The sequence below is a fragment of the Rhipicephalus microplus genome, chromosome 3, assembly GCF_043290135.1.
Source record: "Rhipicephalus microplus isolate Deutch F79 chromosome 3, USDA_Rmic, whole genome shotgun sequence".
Taxonomy (NCBI): Eukaryota; Metazoa; Arthropoda; class Arachnida; order Ixodida; family Ixodidae; genus Rhipicephalus; species Rhipicephalus microplus.
The window spans coordinates 95,917,558-95,935,935 of record NC_134702.1 but is presented as its reverse complement, the minus strand read 5'-3'; the positions used below and the strand labels follow the sequence as shown (position 1 = coordinate 95,935,935).

General features: G+C 44.5%; 1 protein-coding gene across 3 annotated transcripts in view; it reads left to right on the top strand.

The window, feature by feature from the left end:
* LOC142803839 (venom metalloproteinase antarease TserMP_A-like) overlaps nt 1-18,378 on the top strand; it is a 52,084-nt gene continuing 33,706 nt past the window's right edge. For 2 of the 3 annotated variants that reach the window (XM_075890021.1, XM_075890019.1), the window contains exons 1-5: nt 1-259; nt 1,400-1,638; nt 7,460-7,555; nt 7,964-8,096; nt 14,606-14,644. In XM_075890021.1, coding sequence (XP_075746136.1) covers nt 214-259; nt 1,400-1,638; nt 7,460-7,555; nt 7,964-8,096; nt 14,606-14,644 — 553 coding nt within the window. In that variant the 5' untranslated portion in view covers nt 1-213. The remainder of the gene's footprint in view (nt 260-1,399; nt 1,639-7,459; nt 7,556-7,963; nt 8,097-14,605; nt 14,645-18,378) is intronic. The other variant, XM_075890020.1, reaches the window with a different exon arrangement.

Sequence of the window (18,378 nt, the reverse complement as noted above, 5' to 3'; positions counted from 1 at the left end):
TAAATGCTTACAGCGGACACGAAAACGAAAAGGCACAGCTTGTACACTGACGCGAGGCCCTTGTGATTGTTCTAAAGCAGTTTGAACAATACAGACATAGTCTTAGACTCGCATAACCAGTCGTAGTGACTTTATAAAAATAGCTGATAGTGAAGAAATTCTAATTTTTAGACCTCCGAACTAATTCTAACTTAGTGTCGAGGAATCAGTGAAATGTCCGTGCTGCTGCTCCGCGCTTATGTCTACATCGTGGTAATCGGTAAGTACTTGAACAAATAATCTTCGATAGACGTTAATTGACATTTTACGCGCAGTAGTCCGAAAGAATGATATAATGAAAATATTTTTTTTATCGCCTAAACAACGTAATGTTCAAAAATAGAAGCCTCAGAACGGCACTACAATTTTCATCTTATCGCAACTTTATGCCCCGCGTGAAGCCGGCGAGAGGAAATTACAAGAAAGTCAATAACAACCAAACGCTAATGCCCAGTTGTTGTGCAGCCGGGAAAGTCCCTATGAAAACATACTAATGAGCGTGAAATAACTCTCGTTGGCAAACGGCGCATTCCACATTAATTCAAGGCACACACAGACAATAAGCTTATCAAGGTGTTTGTGATGAATGACGTGGTCCAACCAACCGCTAAACTGTGACTCCCTCGACTCTATAGAGCGATTGTCGATTGTTGTTAGTCCGTTGGTTTTTTTTTGTTCAGTCATAATGCACAAAATTGAAAAGAGGTCGGCAGTAAACGCAGACTTGGATACATCAATGGAAGTGGATTTTCTTAAGGCGCTATGCCGTGAAGCGCACGTGCTCGAGCACGGGTTTATTTCACTTCACCGAGTGTGCGCTTAGAAAGCGCAAAGACAATAGGTAGAGCTTGTATGGAGGATACATCACGTACTATCACCATAGACGTTATAATCAAGTCATTCAACGGACTATTTTAATATCCACTGCCACACCAAGCTGTTTCACAGCACTCTGCTTCAGTAATATTTATTTGTGGCAATTACAATCTAGGAAATGTTGATTTGCTTTCTCGGAATTTTCCAGTATTTTTAGCTGGACCAAAAATTTCGCACACTTTTTCTTGTGTTTTCTCTGCTTAATAAGAATGCAAAATGCTGCACTGGAATCACGACATACAGTTTTCCGATTGTGCCAAACAGTGATTCCCATTTATAACACGAGGAGTACAGTACTTCTATGAGTTGACACAGAACCAGTGTGCTATGTGAGATTATTGAGAAAATATGTGCTCTTTCTTCTTATAAAATATTTGTGGTACAATGATGCACTCAGCTACTGTGGTCTAGAAGTGAAGTATTTAGTATCGCTAATGCATAGCGATTGTATTGATCATTGATTGAAAGAATTACTTCGTGCCAGGTATTCAAAGAATGTCCTTCTTCGTGAACCTGTCCGGCGCATACCAATTCACAAGCAAGCAAGCCGATTCTAGCACAGAGGGTGTTACGGTTTACCCTCAAGTGTACGAAAGCAGACAGGAAAACTTGGAAAAACTGCTGGTTATTGACGGGTACTCTCTTAATCTAAAGAAAGCTTCCGTTCTTGCCGACACAGTCCTTCTGCTAGAAGTAACAGAAAATGGTACTGCCGAACAATACGTAAGTGAAAGCTATCTTTTGAAATATTTTATAATCTGTTTGATTACGTATTGAGACGAGAGTCACGAAGCGACATTGAGAGCCCCCGTGAATTGTTGAAAGGGTTTCGCCATAATACTAGCATAATAATGAAGGGACTTCGCAATCCAGCCACCACGAAAACGAACAAATGAAAAGAACAAAGAAAGAGACGAAGCAACAAACGAACAAAATAAAAGTTGATTTGTGTAAAATACACACAGTCTTACGTCTTTCTATTGGTGTAATGCGCTAATTTTTTATGGAAGAGTTACGGTTTGTTAATGATCTCCCCCACTCGAACTTCACCTACATATCATCATTCTTTCCGTGGATGTAGCGTAATTTTTTTGTGGCCTCTTGCAACCTGTTTGGTCAAAAGGAAGACACAAATACACTAAGTTTAAAGTTTGCAGCTGTCTCTTTCCGGTCTTTCTGTGTCCTTGTATTCATTTGCGCACAATTTTTTACCTTGAAGCGTGCCTATAAAGGTGTTGAACCAAACTCGAACCCAGACCAAAACTGCAGGTGAGCTTCTGTTGTGCAGCTACGTTTAATCGCTTTCTAAGCTATTGTTGCAAAGTGATCACTTTTAAAATGATTAGAATATCAGTGTTCGAGAACCTAGCTTTATGAAGAACATTACTCAGGTGCTCTCCCCTTCATACAGTTTTTTTCCTGTTCTGCGGCACGGGTTCATCATCCGCGGCTTCGTCCATGCATTCTACCCCATCCACCCATTCAAGCCAAAAGAGAAAAAAAAAATTACATCGATGCACAAAAGCACAGGTGTTCCGACATCTTAGCGGCTTCTAAAGGTACTGCACACACACCACTGTACGAAAAGCAGCACCTGACGTTTCAACCCTTCAATACACTTGCCTTTACGCCTTGGTCAGGATGATCTGTGTTATGGCATCACGGGTTACAGGAAGACAGTTGGTATCTATAAACGTGATTGTTATAATTATATATTGTTCCGTTATTCGGTAATTATAATTAAGGAAGTTTGGGCTGATAAGCTACCTTATGATGATTCGATACGTGCTCGGTGACGCAGACATGTGTCGCCGGCGGAATAGCATGCGACATATACCCCGTGTCATTCACACTGGAAGAATGGTGAAACCTCCGTTGCTTTATAACAAAAGTGGTCGCGTTTAAAACGTTGCTGTCACAAAAGTTATATTATACATTCAGCAATGACTGAAGCTGACGTAGTTGGTACGAAATATATGTAAAGCATCAAGCCCCCGTCCCTCCCCCCTTTAAAAGAGCGCTATGTGCGCAGGAGTAGCACGAAGCTCCAGGTTTTTTTTAAAGGGAATGTACAGTCAACCAAAACCGCTTGCGGACCTCGCGCACCAATTCCAAACTACCTGTCCGGATGGATGGATGGATGGATGGATGGATGGATGGATGGATGGATGGATGGATGGATGGATGGATGTGGCTGTACCTTTTAAATCGGGCGGCAGCTAACGCCACCTAGCCGTAATACTTAGTGAACTAATCATTAGATTTATCTTTTTTTCCCCTCTAAATAGTGAGGTTGAGCCTTCGTACTTTGCAGTGACGGGTTTATTTTCACTCGTGCCTTGACTTTAGCCACCAATCAGATAACCTCCTTCTAGGTAAGTCTGCCCGCTTAAAGTCTATTTTGCCCTCCCTGTCCCTAATCCCCAGTGCTTTAAGAAACTCTGCGCCATCATCCTGAACTATAGGGTGAAGCCCTTTACACAACATTATCAAGTGTTCGGTAGTTTCTTCTTCCTCTCCACACGCACTGCATACTGTGTCTACCCCTTCGTATTTGGCTCGATATATATTGGTTCGCAACACTGTCGTCCTGGCCTCAAACAGTAGAGAACTACCCCGAGTATTATCATAGATCCTTTCCCTGGCAACTTCCCGCCTAAAAGTGCGATAGATCTCTAGTGCGGACTTCTTAATCATGCCAATTCTCCACATGTCGGTCTCCGTTTCCTTCACTTTCTTCTTAACTGATAGTTCTTTTTGGTTTGGCCACCTGCTGTTTTGCGAATATTTACCATTCAATTTCCTGGTTCGCTTCCTCCATTTTGTATCGACATTCTTCATGTACAAGTAGCTGAAAACCTTCCTAGCCCTAACGCTCCTCCCCCATTTCTCTCTATCGCTTCTCAAGTTTTATCTTGCTGCTAGCAGCATCCCCGCCATCAAATGATGTCCATCCCATATCACCTCTTACTCCCTGATTTGGTGTATTCCCGCGAGCTCCTAAAGCAAGCCTTATACCTATTCCACGTTGCTTAATTTCTAATCTTGCTTGAACTTCTGATCTCATGCACAAGACCGCATTGCCGAACGTCCGCCCAGGAACCATGACGCATTTCATTATTCCTCTCACAACATCATACCTATTGTAATTCCACAGTCCCTATTTTTTCATCACTGCTGCATTCCTGTTACCTTTAGTCGTCACGTATATTTCGTGTTCCCTTAGGTACTCGGTCCCATTGCTTATCCATCGCCCCGATATTTGTATTTATCTGTTATCTCTAGCGTGACCTCCTCTATTCTAAGCTCACTACCTTCATTATCATTGAAAACCATGACTGCTGATTTTTCCTTACTGAATCTAAAATCTAACCTATCTCCCTCATTACCGCAGATGTCCATCAATCTCTGCAAATCTTCCTTGTTGTCGGCCATTAGCACTATATCATCTGCGTACATTAATGCTGGTAGTGCATGATCAGTGAGTTTTCCTTGTTTGACTAAACAGAGGTTGAAGCCCAGTCGACATCTCTCTAATTTGGCCTCTAATCCTTGTAGGTACATCATGAATAATAAGGCTGACAGGGGACACTCCTGCCTAAGCCCCCGTTTTACTTCGGCAGGCTTAGATACCTGTTTTTGCCACTTTATAACCGCCTCGTTACCTTTATAGATATCCTTTAAAATATTAGTGACTACATATTCCACGCCTAGTGTGTCCAGTATTCCCCACAATTCCTCTTGAACCACGCTATTGTACGCTCCATTGATATCCAAAAATGCTGGCCACAGGGGCATGTGTTTCTTTTCTGCTATTTCGATGCACTGCGTCAGTCAGAACAGATTGTCTTCCAACCTCCTGTGTTTCTGAAACCCATTCTGCAGTTCCCCCAGCACCCCATCATCTTCTATTCATGCCTGCAGTCTTTCCTTTATAATCTGCATCGCCAGCCTGTAGACCACTGATGTCACTCTTATATGACGGTGGTTGTTTGTCTCAGCTTTGTCCCCCTTTCCTCTATAAATCCTGCTCAGTTTGCTAAGTTTCCATTCATAGGGTCCCTCACCATCGATTATTAGTTTGCTCACTGCCTCTCTCAAAGCATGCTTAGACTTTGGACCTAATGTCTTTATCAACATAATTGGAATGCCATCTGGGCCTGCTGATGTACTACTAGGAACTCTTTTCTGAGCCCTTTCCCACTCTCGTTGTGAAAATTGAGCCACTGCACCACTTGATTCATCCTTGTCTATTGTGGTGCATAAAGCACTTATTTCTTAAAATTTTTCTGTCACCCTTGTTCTTATATATTCAATAGCTTCGTCCCCTTCTAGCCTAGCACCTTGGGTGGTAGTTATAAACCTCTGCTCTAGGGTCGTCTCATTTCTTAGGGAGTTTCGATGGTTCCGAAATTTCGCAGCTGCCTTTCTATCTTTTTTATGTACTTCTGCCAGCCACTGAGCTCCCTTTCTTCTAATCTTTTCATTGACCAGAAGGGATGCATCCCTTCTACAGCTTAGAAAGCTTTCCCATTTTCTTTCAACATCATCTGTCGGTTCATCCCGCTGCTTAGCATGTCTGTGTTTCCTAGAGGCTTCCTGACGTTTTGCTATAGCTTTCTTAACTTCCTCATCCCACCAACTTTTGGGTTTGTGCCTTCTTTGCCGGGGTGACTTGTCACGCGTCTTAGCAAGCTCTAGCTCAAACAGTCTAATTATGTTCGTGTATGTCCACACTGTTTTATTATCCTCCATGATTGCTTTCTGAATTTGTTTAGTGGCTATTTCAATTTGCCTTTCTGGATAAAAATTTTCCTGTAGTTGTTCATCTTCTCTCCTTCCCACTTTCACTGCTCTTCCAAAACTTAGCTTGATACGTTTGTGATCACCACAAACGTATCACCCACCTCCGTAGCATCCAGCGGTGCGCTATCTGGCGGCGCGCCATTTGTCCCACCTCCGCACCATCTAGCGGCGCGCCATCTACCGTCGACTGCAGGGCGAGGCCGGAAATGGGTCTTCTTGATATTCACTGGACTTTCAATTTTCTGCTGCCGCGTAGAGCATTGTTAGATTGAAGTTTTCGCGGTAAGCGCTTTTCTGCAGTATGACCGTCACAGTTCTCCTTTCATTGCAGGATCAAATCTAACTTGGCATGCCTGAAACGGCATACCATTGTCGAGGTGTCACTTCGTAATAAAGAGTGCGACCGATAAACTGTATGCTCATAGTCTGTTTTCGAAGCAAAAGCACGTAGATGAAGATGTCAAAAAGCGCGTCGCAATAGAAAGTGAAGAGTTAAAATTATTTGTACCTAACCAGAAAAGAGACCGGCCCTGGATTAGGGAGAGATGCTTCTCGTGCTATCGACTACCGCTAACGTAGTGGAAATGTCGCGAAGAGGCTTTTAGCCTAGCACTCGCGCCGTCTGTAAACGTTTGTGTTCGATTGTATGCTATATTCATAACGCGTCACCTCGTGAAGTATATATTCTTAAATTGCACACACAGCTCTTCAGCGCTGATCAGAGATCTCAAGTAACTAGGGGGCTTGCGAATAATCTTCTGTAAGTGCTTGTGTAACCTTTTTGCCCAAGATACTTTTAGAAGGGGAGGAGGGGGGTCAGACCAACGCTCATATATACGTGAAATAAAAGTGTAATATAAATTTCACTTGTTTACACTGAGCAGTACTGCGGTTATAAGATTACTTTTTGGGTCACGCGCAGTTGTCAGCCACCACCACCGCTGCCATCTGTAACAACATCGCTCGAAGTTAGAAAAAAAAAAACAACCCTTGCACCAATGGCACAATGGGGCTCGAACCCTAGTCTGCTGGGATTTTGCCCAGTATTCTAACACTGAGCTACACAGTTTTTTATGGTATTTTTTTCCAACAGCTTCCAACAGCTGGCTACACCAGTGCCTGTGACTTGTTGTCACACTTGCCTTAAGCAGGCTTCATTTTGGGAAAGCAATCGCGTTAATACGACTTATAAAGCGTTTTACAACAGCGAAAGAACAACCAGTCGTCGCACAATGCAAATAGCATAACGAGTGGGCCATCCGATGCTTCGAACCATCACAAAAGCTTGGCCAAGCTTTTGTGATGGTTCCGTCTTGTTCCCCTCTTAACTGTGGCGCATACCCACTTCAGCTACAGTTCCTCATCGTCGTCAGCCACTGCATGGACAATTGGCACAAAATTTCTAGGAAGTGTCTTGCAGATACCACGCTTTTCATAAGAATGACAAAAGATAGCATAGCGGAGGCCTGCCTACTACCCAAAAGTTTATTAATAATGCCCTAGTGGGCACCAAGAAAGTGTCCTCGCAGTAATTACCCACTGAGTGTTTTGAAAAGGCTCTGAAAGGCCGCTGTTATAGCTTTCGCTATGACGGACTGCGCCTACCGAGCAGGCATGGTGCTTTTTGATTCAATGACTATTCACTATTTATTTCAAGCATAAGTGTTCACAGACGTTATGCGCAAGTTCACATGGAAGTTCACAGTCACGTGGAAGTGTTCACACAAGTTTTACGCAGGTTCAAGGCTCCCACTATGAGAGACACTTGTTCGAAGATCCGGACAAGCTGGCATCACTGCTGCTCAAGCCGGTAGTTCCAGGAAATTATCACGTCGTGAGTAAAGAATTTTAAGTTACACGCTGTTGCCCCAAGTAGCCCTCATTTTGGCCACTGTAAAGTAGATGTGTTCAACACACCTCGAAATCTTCACTGTTAGCCTGTATCTTGTACAAGCATGCAGGCGCACACAGAGGACTTGACCTCCCTTCTCCTACTCCCCTACTGAAACAAACTCCTGGCTATACATCCGTACATGACAATCTGCTTATACAAGACAGATTTGACAAAGAGGTCATGTAATATTTATATTGGGGAAAGTTCTTGTTAATGCCATCTTTCAGAAATCAACAAATAGATCAACAAAACAAAAAATAAACAAAAAATCAACAAATGGACCAAATTCAATGCAGTAAAATATGCCATGCAACAACTGGGATAGGAAAACCGCTCTTTATTTTTCAGACAGGCATGGTGAATCACACTCACAGAATTGAACCTTGTGAGAATTGGGAACGTACATCACAGAAAAGACTGGCGCACCGAATATCACGAATCCACGTCGAAACGGGGATTTATGATGTCGTGAATGATGTCGGTAAGCTGCAAGCTTTCTGCTGAATGCACCCTTCTTCCTGGCTTAGTATGTATGTATGTATGTATGTATGTATGTATGTATGTATGTATGTATGTATGTATGTATGTATGTATGTATGTATGTATGTATGTATGTATGTATGTATGTATGTATGTATGTATGTATGTATGTATGTATGTATGTATGTATGTATGTATGCATGCATGCATGTATGTATGTATGTATGTATGTATGTATGTATGTATGTATGTATGTATGTATGTATGTATGTATGTATGTATGTATGTATGCTACCTTACCTCACATAACGATCACATGCTTTTAAAACGTGACCTCAAAACAATTGAAAAATGATGCACTCTGTGGCTCATGCAACTAAACGCCAAAAAATATAAATTGATGCACGTGTCACTGAAACACTCTCATGCCCTACTCCTAGTCTTTGCATTCTCTTCCTATTGAGCTGGTTGATTCATACGGGTACCTCGGGGTTACCATCATTAGCAAGCTCAAATGGTTCGAACATTATCATAATCTGGTAGCCACCACTAAGATATCTCTGGGATCTATTAGACGGTTCCTATCATCATCACCGCTTTTGATCCGAAAACTTGCATACGATACATTTACACGCACTAAACTGGAAGTCGCATCGGCAATATGGAACCCACATCAAGCGTACCTTGTTGAAATACTTCAAGCTGTCCAAAACCGCGCAGCCCGTTTTATTACATCCAAGTACAACCGTCGGCTAAGTGTCACAAAGATCAAATCATCCCTCGACATTAAATTGTTAGCACTTCGCAAAAAAACCTCTCGCTTATGCCTCTTTCATAAGCTCTATTGTAACTTTCCACACTTACGTGACATGTTTCTTCTCCCGCCAAACCGCACTTTACGCCACCTGTCCCGCTCCCTCAGTCTTTAAAAAATTCAAGGCTCTACCAATTCGGACAACAACTCCTTCTTGCCAATAGCCATTGCAGAATGGAATAGTTTACGTGACAGTGTTGTGATTGTACATCACCCCATCAAATTTTGAAACAAGTTTATTGAGTGATGATGCGTAATGAATTGAGATTTTTGTGTAATTGTGTTTTCATCTTGAGCGCATTATCCTTTACGTGCATTTTGATAATTTCATTGTAAATTTTAGTTTTTTTGCTTTCTAATGACTGTTTGCATTTTTTTCTCTTGTGTATGCTAGCTACCCCCTTGCGTAATACCCCAACAGGGGCCTTTAAGGGTAAATAAATGATGATGATGATTATGCATGTATGTATGTATGTATGTATGTATGTATGTATGTATGTATGTATGTATGTATGTATGTATGTATGTATGTATGTATGTATGTATGTATGTATGTATGTATGTATGTATGTATGTATGTATGTGTCACTGCCGAGATCAATGACTTTATCACAGAACTGCGTGGGAGCCACTAGGTATGTGTCTTACTTTCTGTACGAAGGACACCAATATGTAACATTTCAAAGTACCTGAATACATGGCCACATGGGCTGTTGAAGGAGAGCTCAGGAAATGTCTTCCCATGACAATTTATTGGAGTTGTGTTTCTTCGATGCTTCTTGCGCGGGCCCGATACTAGAAAAACTGGAGAAATAGCAAAATACTTTGCAAGATGCACTTAATAAATAAATCACCACATGTCCAGGAACTGAATGATGGTGAGTGTTCGAAGCGCGGGTATCTCTTAACCTCTTTGAATCACTTAGAGGAAGCATGTCAAACTTTCCTGTGCGTTTAAAACGGGTAAGTGATAACGTTTTGGTGGGTAGCAGTAGCAGTGCGTAACGCCTTCGGCATTTGGCAGCTGCTTCCCGCACTCTTGCCGCCTCAGTCCGCGAGTCCTTTCAGGACATGTTCACGGCAGCCTTAACGCAAGCACTTCCCGAAATTGTGGTGAAGGTCTCTAACTCAGTCCTTAAAGCCGTGCAGCCCTGGGTTATCGCCCAAATTAAAAACACCACTCAGAGCGACTCCCCGCAGGTTAAACGCAAGCCGGCCTCCCGTCAGACAGCAGAAGAAGGCTTTTCGGGGCCGGCTCCAGGTCCGGACCGGTCCTCTGCACCGTAAATAAATACTAAAAGATGGCTAGCCGATATAATAAACAAGCTAAATATCTACAAAAATTTGAGATTATGCAATGGAACTGCAGGGGTTTTAGAGCCTGGAAAAAACGGTCGCACCTCCAGCTCTACTTGCAGTCCCTCGGAAACATGCCCGCCTTGCTTGCTTTGCAGGAGCCCGGTTTGGACGTTAAATTCTCTGGCTATAGCACTTTCCAGGGGAGGCCCTCGTCATGCATCCTGGTGAACAAGGCATATACCGCGATTCAGGTCGATTTATACTTAAGTACTGAACAAGAATACACAATGGTCAGAGTACTGCCTCTCAGACGTCGCGACCAGTCAATACACATCCTAAATATATACAGCCCCGCGCATAAGCCCCGCGTAACTTTTAGCGAAATCTTCCTCCGGGCGATCAAGTTGGCAGACAAGGACCCCTTAGTGATCGTGGGAGACTTCAATGCTCCCAGCCTTCACTGGGGCTATCACTACGAGAAGGCCAGAAGACGTAAGCTGGCGGAGCTTATCTCCACCCTTCGCCTCACGCTGCTCACGGATCCGGCGTACCCCACTCGAGTGGGGAACTCGGTAACCCGTGACACGTGTCTGGACCTCTCTCTCGTAAAAAATGCTAAAGATGCTACCTGGGAGAACTCGGACGATTCTCTAGGCAGTGATCACTGCCTCCTCCGGGTCACACTCCTGGAAAAGTCAGCTCATAAAAAATGCGGTCAAGCCAAGTTGACCGATTGGACCCAATTTCGCAATCTGACTATCCCTCTCGTACTATTTTCTGGAGGCTATGCAGAATGGGCTCAACACGTAAACAGCATTCACAAAAGACTTACTACTACCCTCCAAACCAACGAAGAAATCCTCGCTGTTGACACTCACCTCCTACACTTGTGGGAGGCGCGCCGAAGCTTAACAAAACGTTGGAAAAAGCAGAAGACTAATCGCAAACTACGTATCCGCATAGCCCAACTCACGGAACAGGCTGCAGCGTTTGCTGCCCAACTCTCAGATTCAAATTGGATAGCCCGCTGCGACGCCGCAGCTCGTCAGATGAGCTCGAAGGGGACGTGGCGTCTCTTTCGCAGTCTCATAGACCCCTCTCAAACGAGAGGGGAGGCGCAGAAGCAGCTCCGGCGAGCTCTGCAAGGGTACCAAGGCACTCCGGAACAGCTTGCGGATGCTCTGTGCGATAGGTATCTCTGTCGTACGGAGGACCCGCCTGGGCCGGCGTACACGTACTCTGGTAAGCCTAACCACCAACTCTATGCCCGTTTTGAGTTGCATGACCTTAAAGCAGCTTTAGCTAAAATGCACAAGAGTACGGCTCCGAAACTGGACCGCATAACAGTAAAGCTGTTGGCAAACCTCCCTGACACAGCCTATTTCCATTTATTGAAATACATGAACGAGATCTGGGAAGGCCGTGCGCTCCCTTCTGAATGGAAAACGTCACTTGTGACTTTTATCCCCAAAGCAGGCAAGGCCGTGAATACGGAAAATCTGAGGCCCATATCACTGACTTCGTGCGCGGGCAAGCTTATGGAGACGATGGTACGGGATCGCCTTTCCCCATACCTTGAGGGCAAGGGCCTCTTTGCAAACACCATGTTTGGGTTTCGCCCACACATGTCTGCACAGGACGTCCTTCTCCAGCTCCATAGGGCCGTCATACAGCCCATAACTATGCAACACAATGATAAAGCCATCCTCGCCCTTTATCTGAAGGGGGCTTTCGACAATGTTAAACACAGCAGCATCCTGGCTAACTTGAGCTCCACCGATTGCGGGGCTAAGGCCTTTGCTTATGTCAGAGATTTTCTCTCTAAACGCCAGGCACTTCTTCGGATCGAGGACGAGGAATATGGCCCGTACATTATGGGAACACGGTGTACCCCACAGGGAGCAGTGTTATCACCGCTCCTTTTCAACACTGCTATGATGCGCCTTCCAAGCGAATTGGCCAGGGTGGAACGCACACAGCAAGCAGTATATGCCGACGATATTACAATCTGGACTACTGAAGGGAGCCTTGGTGAAATGCAGGAACGCCTTCAGCAGGCCGCATCCATAGTCGAGGCGTATGCCAACGATTGTGGACTCCAATGTGCTCCAAACAAATCAGAGCTTCTGCACGTTAGAGCGAAGCCAAGAGATAAGTCAGCCATACACATCTCGCTGTCTGGGGTTCCCATCAGAGAGGTGGAGGAGCTCCGGATTCTGGGCCTGTTCATTCACCACAGACTCAGACCAGACTCCACTATAGCGAAACTCAAGAGAATAGGCGAACAGGTAGGGCGCATGATCCACCGCGTTTCCAACAAGCGGGGTGGTCTGCGGGGCCGGGACGCGCTTCGGCTCGCCCATGCCTTCATGACTAGCCGGATCCTCTACGCCGTCCCATATCTTCGCACTAACAAGCAAGAAGACGAAAGAATAGATGCCATCATTCGTAAGGCTACTAAACGAGCTCTGGATCTCCCGGTGGCCACTTCCAACGCCAAACTGAGGGTGCTAGGTGTGCTCAACTCCTACCAGGAGTTGCGGGAGGCCCACCTTATGAATCAATATACGTGGCTCGTGCAGACGGCTCCCGGGCGCCGCCTGCTAAACCGCTTACATATACAGCACACTTGCACTGCAGAGGAGGCAGAGCATATTCCGGAACTGTGGCGGCATATGCTCTCGGTCTCTCCACTCCCCAGTAACATGAATAAGCACACGCACGAAAGCAGAAGACAGGCGCGGGCTCGGACGCTTGAGAGGCAACACGGCTCCCGACCTGGTGTATTTTACGTAGATATAGCAGGGCCTTCGCCCACGGGATTTTACACGGCCTCAGTAGTTCACCGGGAAAAGCATGTCAATGGGCACTCGTTCCGAGCACAAAATCCAGAGCGCGCTGAGGAAGTCGCGATAGCGCTTGCTGCTGCGGACCCCAACTCGAAAGTTATCATCACGGACTCCCGGAAAGCATGTGCTCATTACTTAGTAGGAGAGATATCCCCCTTAGCCAGCCAAGTTCTAAAACGGGCTCTCGCCGATCCAGCCCCGAAACGCAACGTATGGGCTCCTGGCCATCAGGGCTTACGAGGTAATGAGGCCGCTGACGCGGCCGCCCGAGCGCTTAGCCACCGGGCTCCTCACCTTGGCTCTTATGACTCGGAGGCCAATACACCGCTGCTGCGGTTCAAAGAAATTCTGACCTATTATCGCGACCCTCACCGCCTTTACCCGGCTCCTGCAAAGGGGCTGAGTAAGGTGGAAGAGCGAACTCTAAGGCGCCTGCAGACAGGTACTCTACTCTGTCCTGCAATCCTAAAACATTTCGATGCGAACACAGATGGGTGGTGCCCACAATGTGGGGAGACGTGTGATATCTTCCACATGGTGTGGGCATGTCCGAAAAATCCCCACCTACCCCCTTCCCCTACCCCTTCCCGAGAGGCATGGGAGACTGCCCTCCTCAACTGCTCATCACTAGAGTCTCAACGGGCTCTGGTGAGACGGGCGCGAGTAGGGGCCTCGTCATGCGGTGTCCCGGACTAAGGACGCTGACCATGTAGCGGGGTCATGCTTTGGCCCCGTACCTCTCTATTTTATAATAAATGTTTTTCATCATTATCATCTCGCCGCCTCCAGGTTCGCTTGCCGGCGCAGCCATGCCGCTGCAGCTTCGCGAGCCCGCAACTCTGGTTCCGCTTGTCTGCGTTGCTGTGTTGCAGGTGCTCTGAAAGCCCTCAAATACGCATGCAGTTTTGATGATGATGACGACGAATCCACAACCATGGCTGATACCAGTGTTGTGGACTTGCTAATCCAAAATCGGAATGAATTCGGAATCATTCCACATTTTTGCGGCCCCGAAATGGAAGGGCGACAAAACTTGGAGGAATGGAATTAAGCGCATTTTGCATGGAATAGAATGGGGATGAAATTACGTGCTTTTCCGAGAATTGAGTATAATCGACCACGTTCGCTACATTTCGTACGTTTTGTAAATCTCCTAGTCTTACTTCGTATAACAGTTCGATGTGTTGCTATCGCATTCATCGCTATGGCCTTATGTCGAACAGTGTCATTTTTGCTGGTTAAAATACTAGCCATGTTCCTTTGTTGAATATAATGAATATTTGTTTCAAATCAAGCATTTTGCAATTCTTGGGCTAATTAGAAAAATGTTACATTGTCATTTTAGCTCTGCTTTCATAATAGCTGCCTTATTATACGTAAACAAGTTCAAAAACAATTTGATTCGATTGTGTTCTGAAATTCGCTATCGCGCACTCCTAGCCACTAAAAATTCATGAAGTAGTCGCGCACTTCTGGCCCCGGAAAAACATAAGGGTCGTTTTTGGCCATTTTGCATGCCTGTAATATATTCACTCTTGTCTTTTTCAGAAAACCAGATGGAAAATAAATCACGTAATCCAGTAATTGGTTCGTCTCCGGACAAATATAACCCTGCCTTGAATAAATATAGCTGAGAAGTAACAGACAACAATGCCCAGGAAAGTATAGGAGTTGTTACAAGAAGTAATAGTAAAGTAAATTTTTAGAGTGAAAAGTGGTCGAAAAGCGGTTGAAAAGTCTCGGTCCCTGCGGCTGGCAGGGATCGAACCTGCGACCTTCGAAAAACGGCTTCGCTGCTCTACCAAATGAGCTTCAGTGGTGGTCGTCTACCCGTCTACTTTATGATGTGCTTTGAAACCTGAGAGTACTTGTCAGCATCACTAGTAGTTATGACGACAAGTAAGGAGCTCTCTTTTCCTGCCGGTGGTCTTCTCGTAGCACGCGATCTTATCACAAACTGGCAGCTTAGAAATAATTTTTTTCTATTTTACCTGAAGGCACCAAATCGTGGAAAGTACTAAGCAAGTTATAAAAAGTGGCAGAAGTCTAAAAACTGTGAAGGCAGACTTGTGAATAGGGGAAAAATCGAATGTATGCGCTGAGGAACAAGGAAGACAGCGTCATAACCAATCTGGATAGGATAGTGGAGATGGCGGAGGATTTCTACAGAGAGCTGTACAGAAGTCAAAAGAACCAGGATAATATGTGAGAAACAACAATGGATCAGATGAGTTCGACATCCTACCAGTAATGACAGCGGAAGTAAGGACAACTCTATATGGAATGCAAAGAGGCAAATGGTGAGGATAAGGTAACAATGGACCTCCTGAATGATGGCGGAGAAGTTGTGAAACAAGAGATAGGCAAAAACCGGATGTATGCACTGAGGGACAAGGAAGGCAAATTAACTAGCAACAAGAATAGGATAGTTAAAATAGCGGAGGAGGTTTAGAGAGATCTGTACAGTAGTCGGGACAACCACGACCTTATTACAAGAACTTGCAGTAACCCAGAGGACATCCCACCAGCAATGGTAGAAGTGCGAAAAGCTTTGAAGGGAATGCTAAGAGGGCAAGCTTCTGGTGAGGATCAGGTAACATCAGATCTGCTGAAAAATGGAGGATAGATCGTGTTAGAAAAACTAGCTATTTTATGTAAATAGTGTCTCTTGACGGAAAGGGTGGCCGAATCTTAGAAGAATGCCATCATCTTAATCCATAAGAAAAAAGACGTCAAAGATTCGAAAAATTATAGGCCGATCAGCTTATTATCCATTCTGTACAAACCATTTACAAAAAATAGCTAATAGAATTAGGGTGATATTAGAGTTAAATCACCAAAGGACCAAGCAGGATTTTGTACCGACTACTCCGCACTGGACCATATTCATAACGTCAATCAGGTAATAAAGAAATGTGCAGAATACAACCAACTTATACATAGCTTTCATAGATTACGAGATGGCGTTTGACTCAGACGAGACATCAGCAGTAAAGTAGGCACTACAAAATCGGGGCATCGAAGAACCCTACCTAAATGTACTGGAAGAAATCTACAAAGGATTCACAGCCACCGTAGTTCTCTTCAAAGAAGGTGACAGAATACCAATAAAGTATGGTGTAAGACAGGGAGACATGATCTTTCCGATGCTATTCACGGCGTCTTCACATGAGGTATTCAGGACCCTATAGACTGGGAAGAGTTAGGGATAAGAGTTAATGGAGAGTATTTTAGTAACGTTTGATTCAATGCTGACATATCCTTGATGAGTAACTCAGAGGACGAATTAGAGTTTATGATTGTTGAACTGCTCACAGAAATCAGAAAAGTAGGCCTGAAAATTCATCATCATCATCATCATCATCATAATTATCCTGACTACGTCCACTGCAGGACAAAAGCCTCTCCCAAGTTCCGCCAGTTAACCCGGTCATGTGCTTGCTGCTGCCAATTTATACCCACAGACTTCTTAATTTCTTCTGTCCACCTAACGTTCTGTCTCCTCTAACCCGCTTGTCTTGTCTCGGAATCCAGTTAGTTGCCCTTAATGACTAGCGGTTATTCTGTCTACGCACTACATGCCCGGCCTATGTCGATTTCTTCTTCTAGATTGGAACTATGATATCCTTATACCCAGTTTGTTCCCTAATCCACTCTGCTCTCTTCTTGTCTCTTAAGGTTACACCTACCATGTTTCTTTCTATTGCTCGCTGCGTCGTCCTCAATTTAAGCGGAACCCTATTTGTAAGTCTCCAAGTTTCTGCTCCGTAGCTAAGTACCGTCAAGATACAGCTGTTATTTACCTTCCTCTTAAGGGATAGTGGCAATCTACCAGTCATAATTTGAGAGTGCTTGCCAAATGTGCTCCACCCCGTTCTTATTCTTGTAGTTACTTCAATCTCACGGTTCGGCTCTGCGGTTATTACCTGCCATATGTAAGCATAGTCTTTTACAACTCGAAGTGCACTATTACCTATTTTGAAGCGCTGCTCTCTTCCGAGGTGGTTGCACATTACTTTCGTTTTCTGCTGATTAATTATAAGACCCACCTTTCTGCTCTCCTTGTTTAACTCCGTAATCATGAGTAGCAATTTGTCCCCTGAGTTACTCTGCAATACAATATCATCGGCGAAGCGTAGGTTACTAAGGAACTATCCATTAACTCTTATCCCTTACTGCTCCCATTATAGGCTTCTGAAAACCTCTTGTACACTCTAAAAAAATATCGAGTAAAAAGGGTGTCTTTTTGTCCCACAACAATAATCATCATCAGACTTGCGTGCGCTTCCTTTCTTGAAAACTTGGCGCTGGCCGCTTCCCTATCGAGAATGCAATGTAACCCTGATAATGGACATGTCGATCGTGACCGGAATGTACCGGGCGCGGGGCGATAGCGCAAGGATGGAACGCAATATAGATGACGATTATTGTTGTGGGACAAACAGACACCCTTTTTACTCGTTTTTTTTAGAGTGTAAACACGCAGTAAACAGCATTGGGGAGATTGTGCCCCCCTGCCTTACACCCTTCTTGATTGGCATTCTGTTGCTTTCTTTATGAAGCATCATGGTAGCAGTTGATCCCCTGTAGATTTCTCGCAATGTGTTTATATACACTTCATCGACGCTCTTATTCCGCAGTGTCTGCATGACGGCTTATATTTTTACTGAATCAAACGCCTTCTCTTAATCTATGAAGGCTATGTAGGTTACGAGAAGGCGTTTGATTCAGTAGAAATATCAGCCATCATGCTGAAAATTAATATGCGCAAAACTAAAGTAATGTTCAATAGTCTCGGCAGAAACACCACTTTGCGATAGGTGGAGAGACACTGTAAGTTAAAGGAATATGTCTACTTAGGACAGGTAGTAACACAAGAGCCGAACCATGATAGTTAAATAACTAGGAAAATAAGGATGGGGTAGATAACATTCGGCAAGCATTCTCTAACCATGAATGGTCATCTGTCTTTAATATTCAACTGGAAGGTATATAACAGCTGCATGTTGCTAGTCTTTACTACTTACGGAGCAGAAACCTGAGGGCTTACAAAGAGGAATCGGCTTAAATTGAGGACGACGCAGCGAGCGATAGAAAGAAAAATGATAGGTGTTCCTTATGAGACAAGAAGAGAGCAGAGGGGGTCAAGGAACAAACCGGGGTTAAGGATATCATAGCTGAAATGAAGAAAAATAAATGTACATGAGTCGGACACATGGCACGTAGGCAGGATCACCGGTGGTCATTAAGGGTAACTGGCTGGATTCCCATAGAAGGCAAACGCAGAAGGGGAGACAGAAAATCAGGTGGGCCGATCAAAT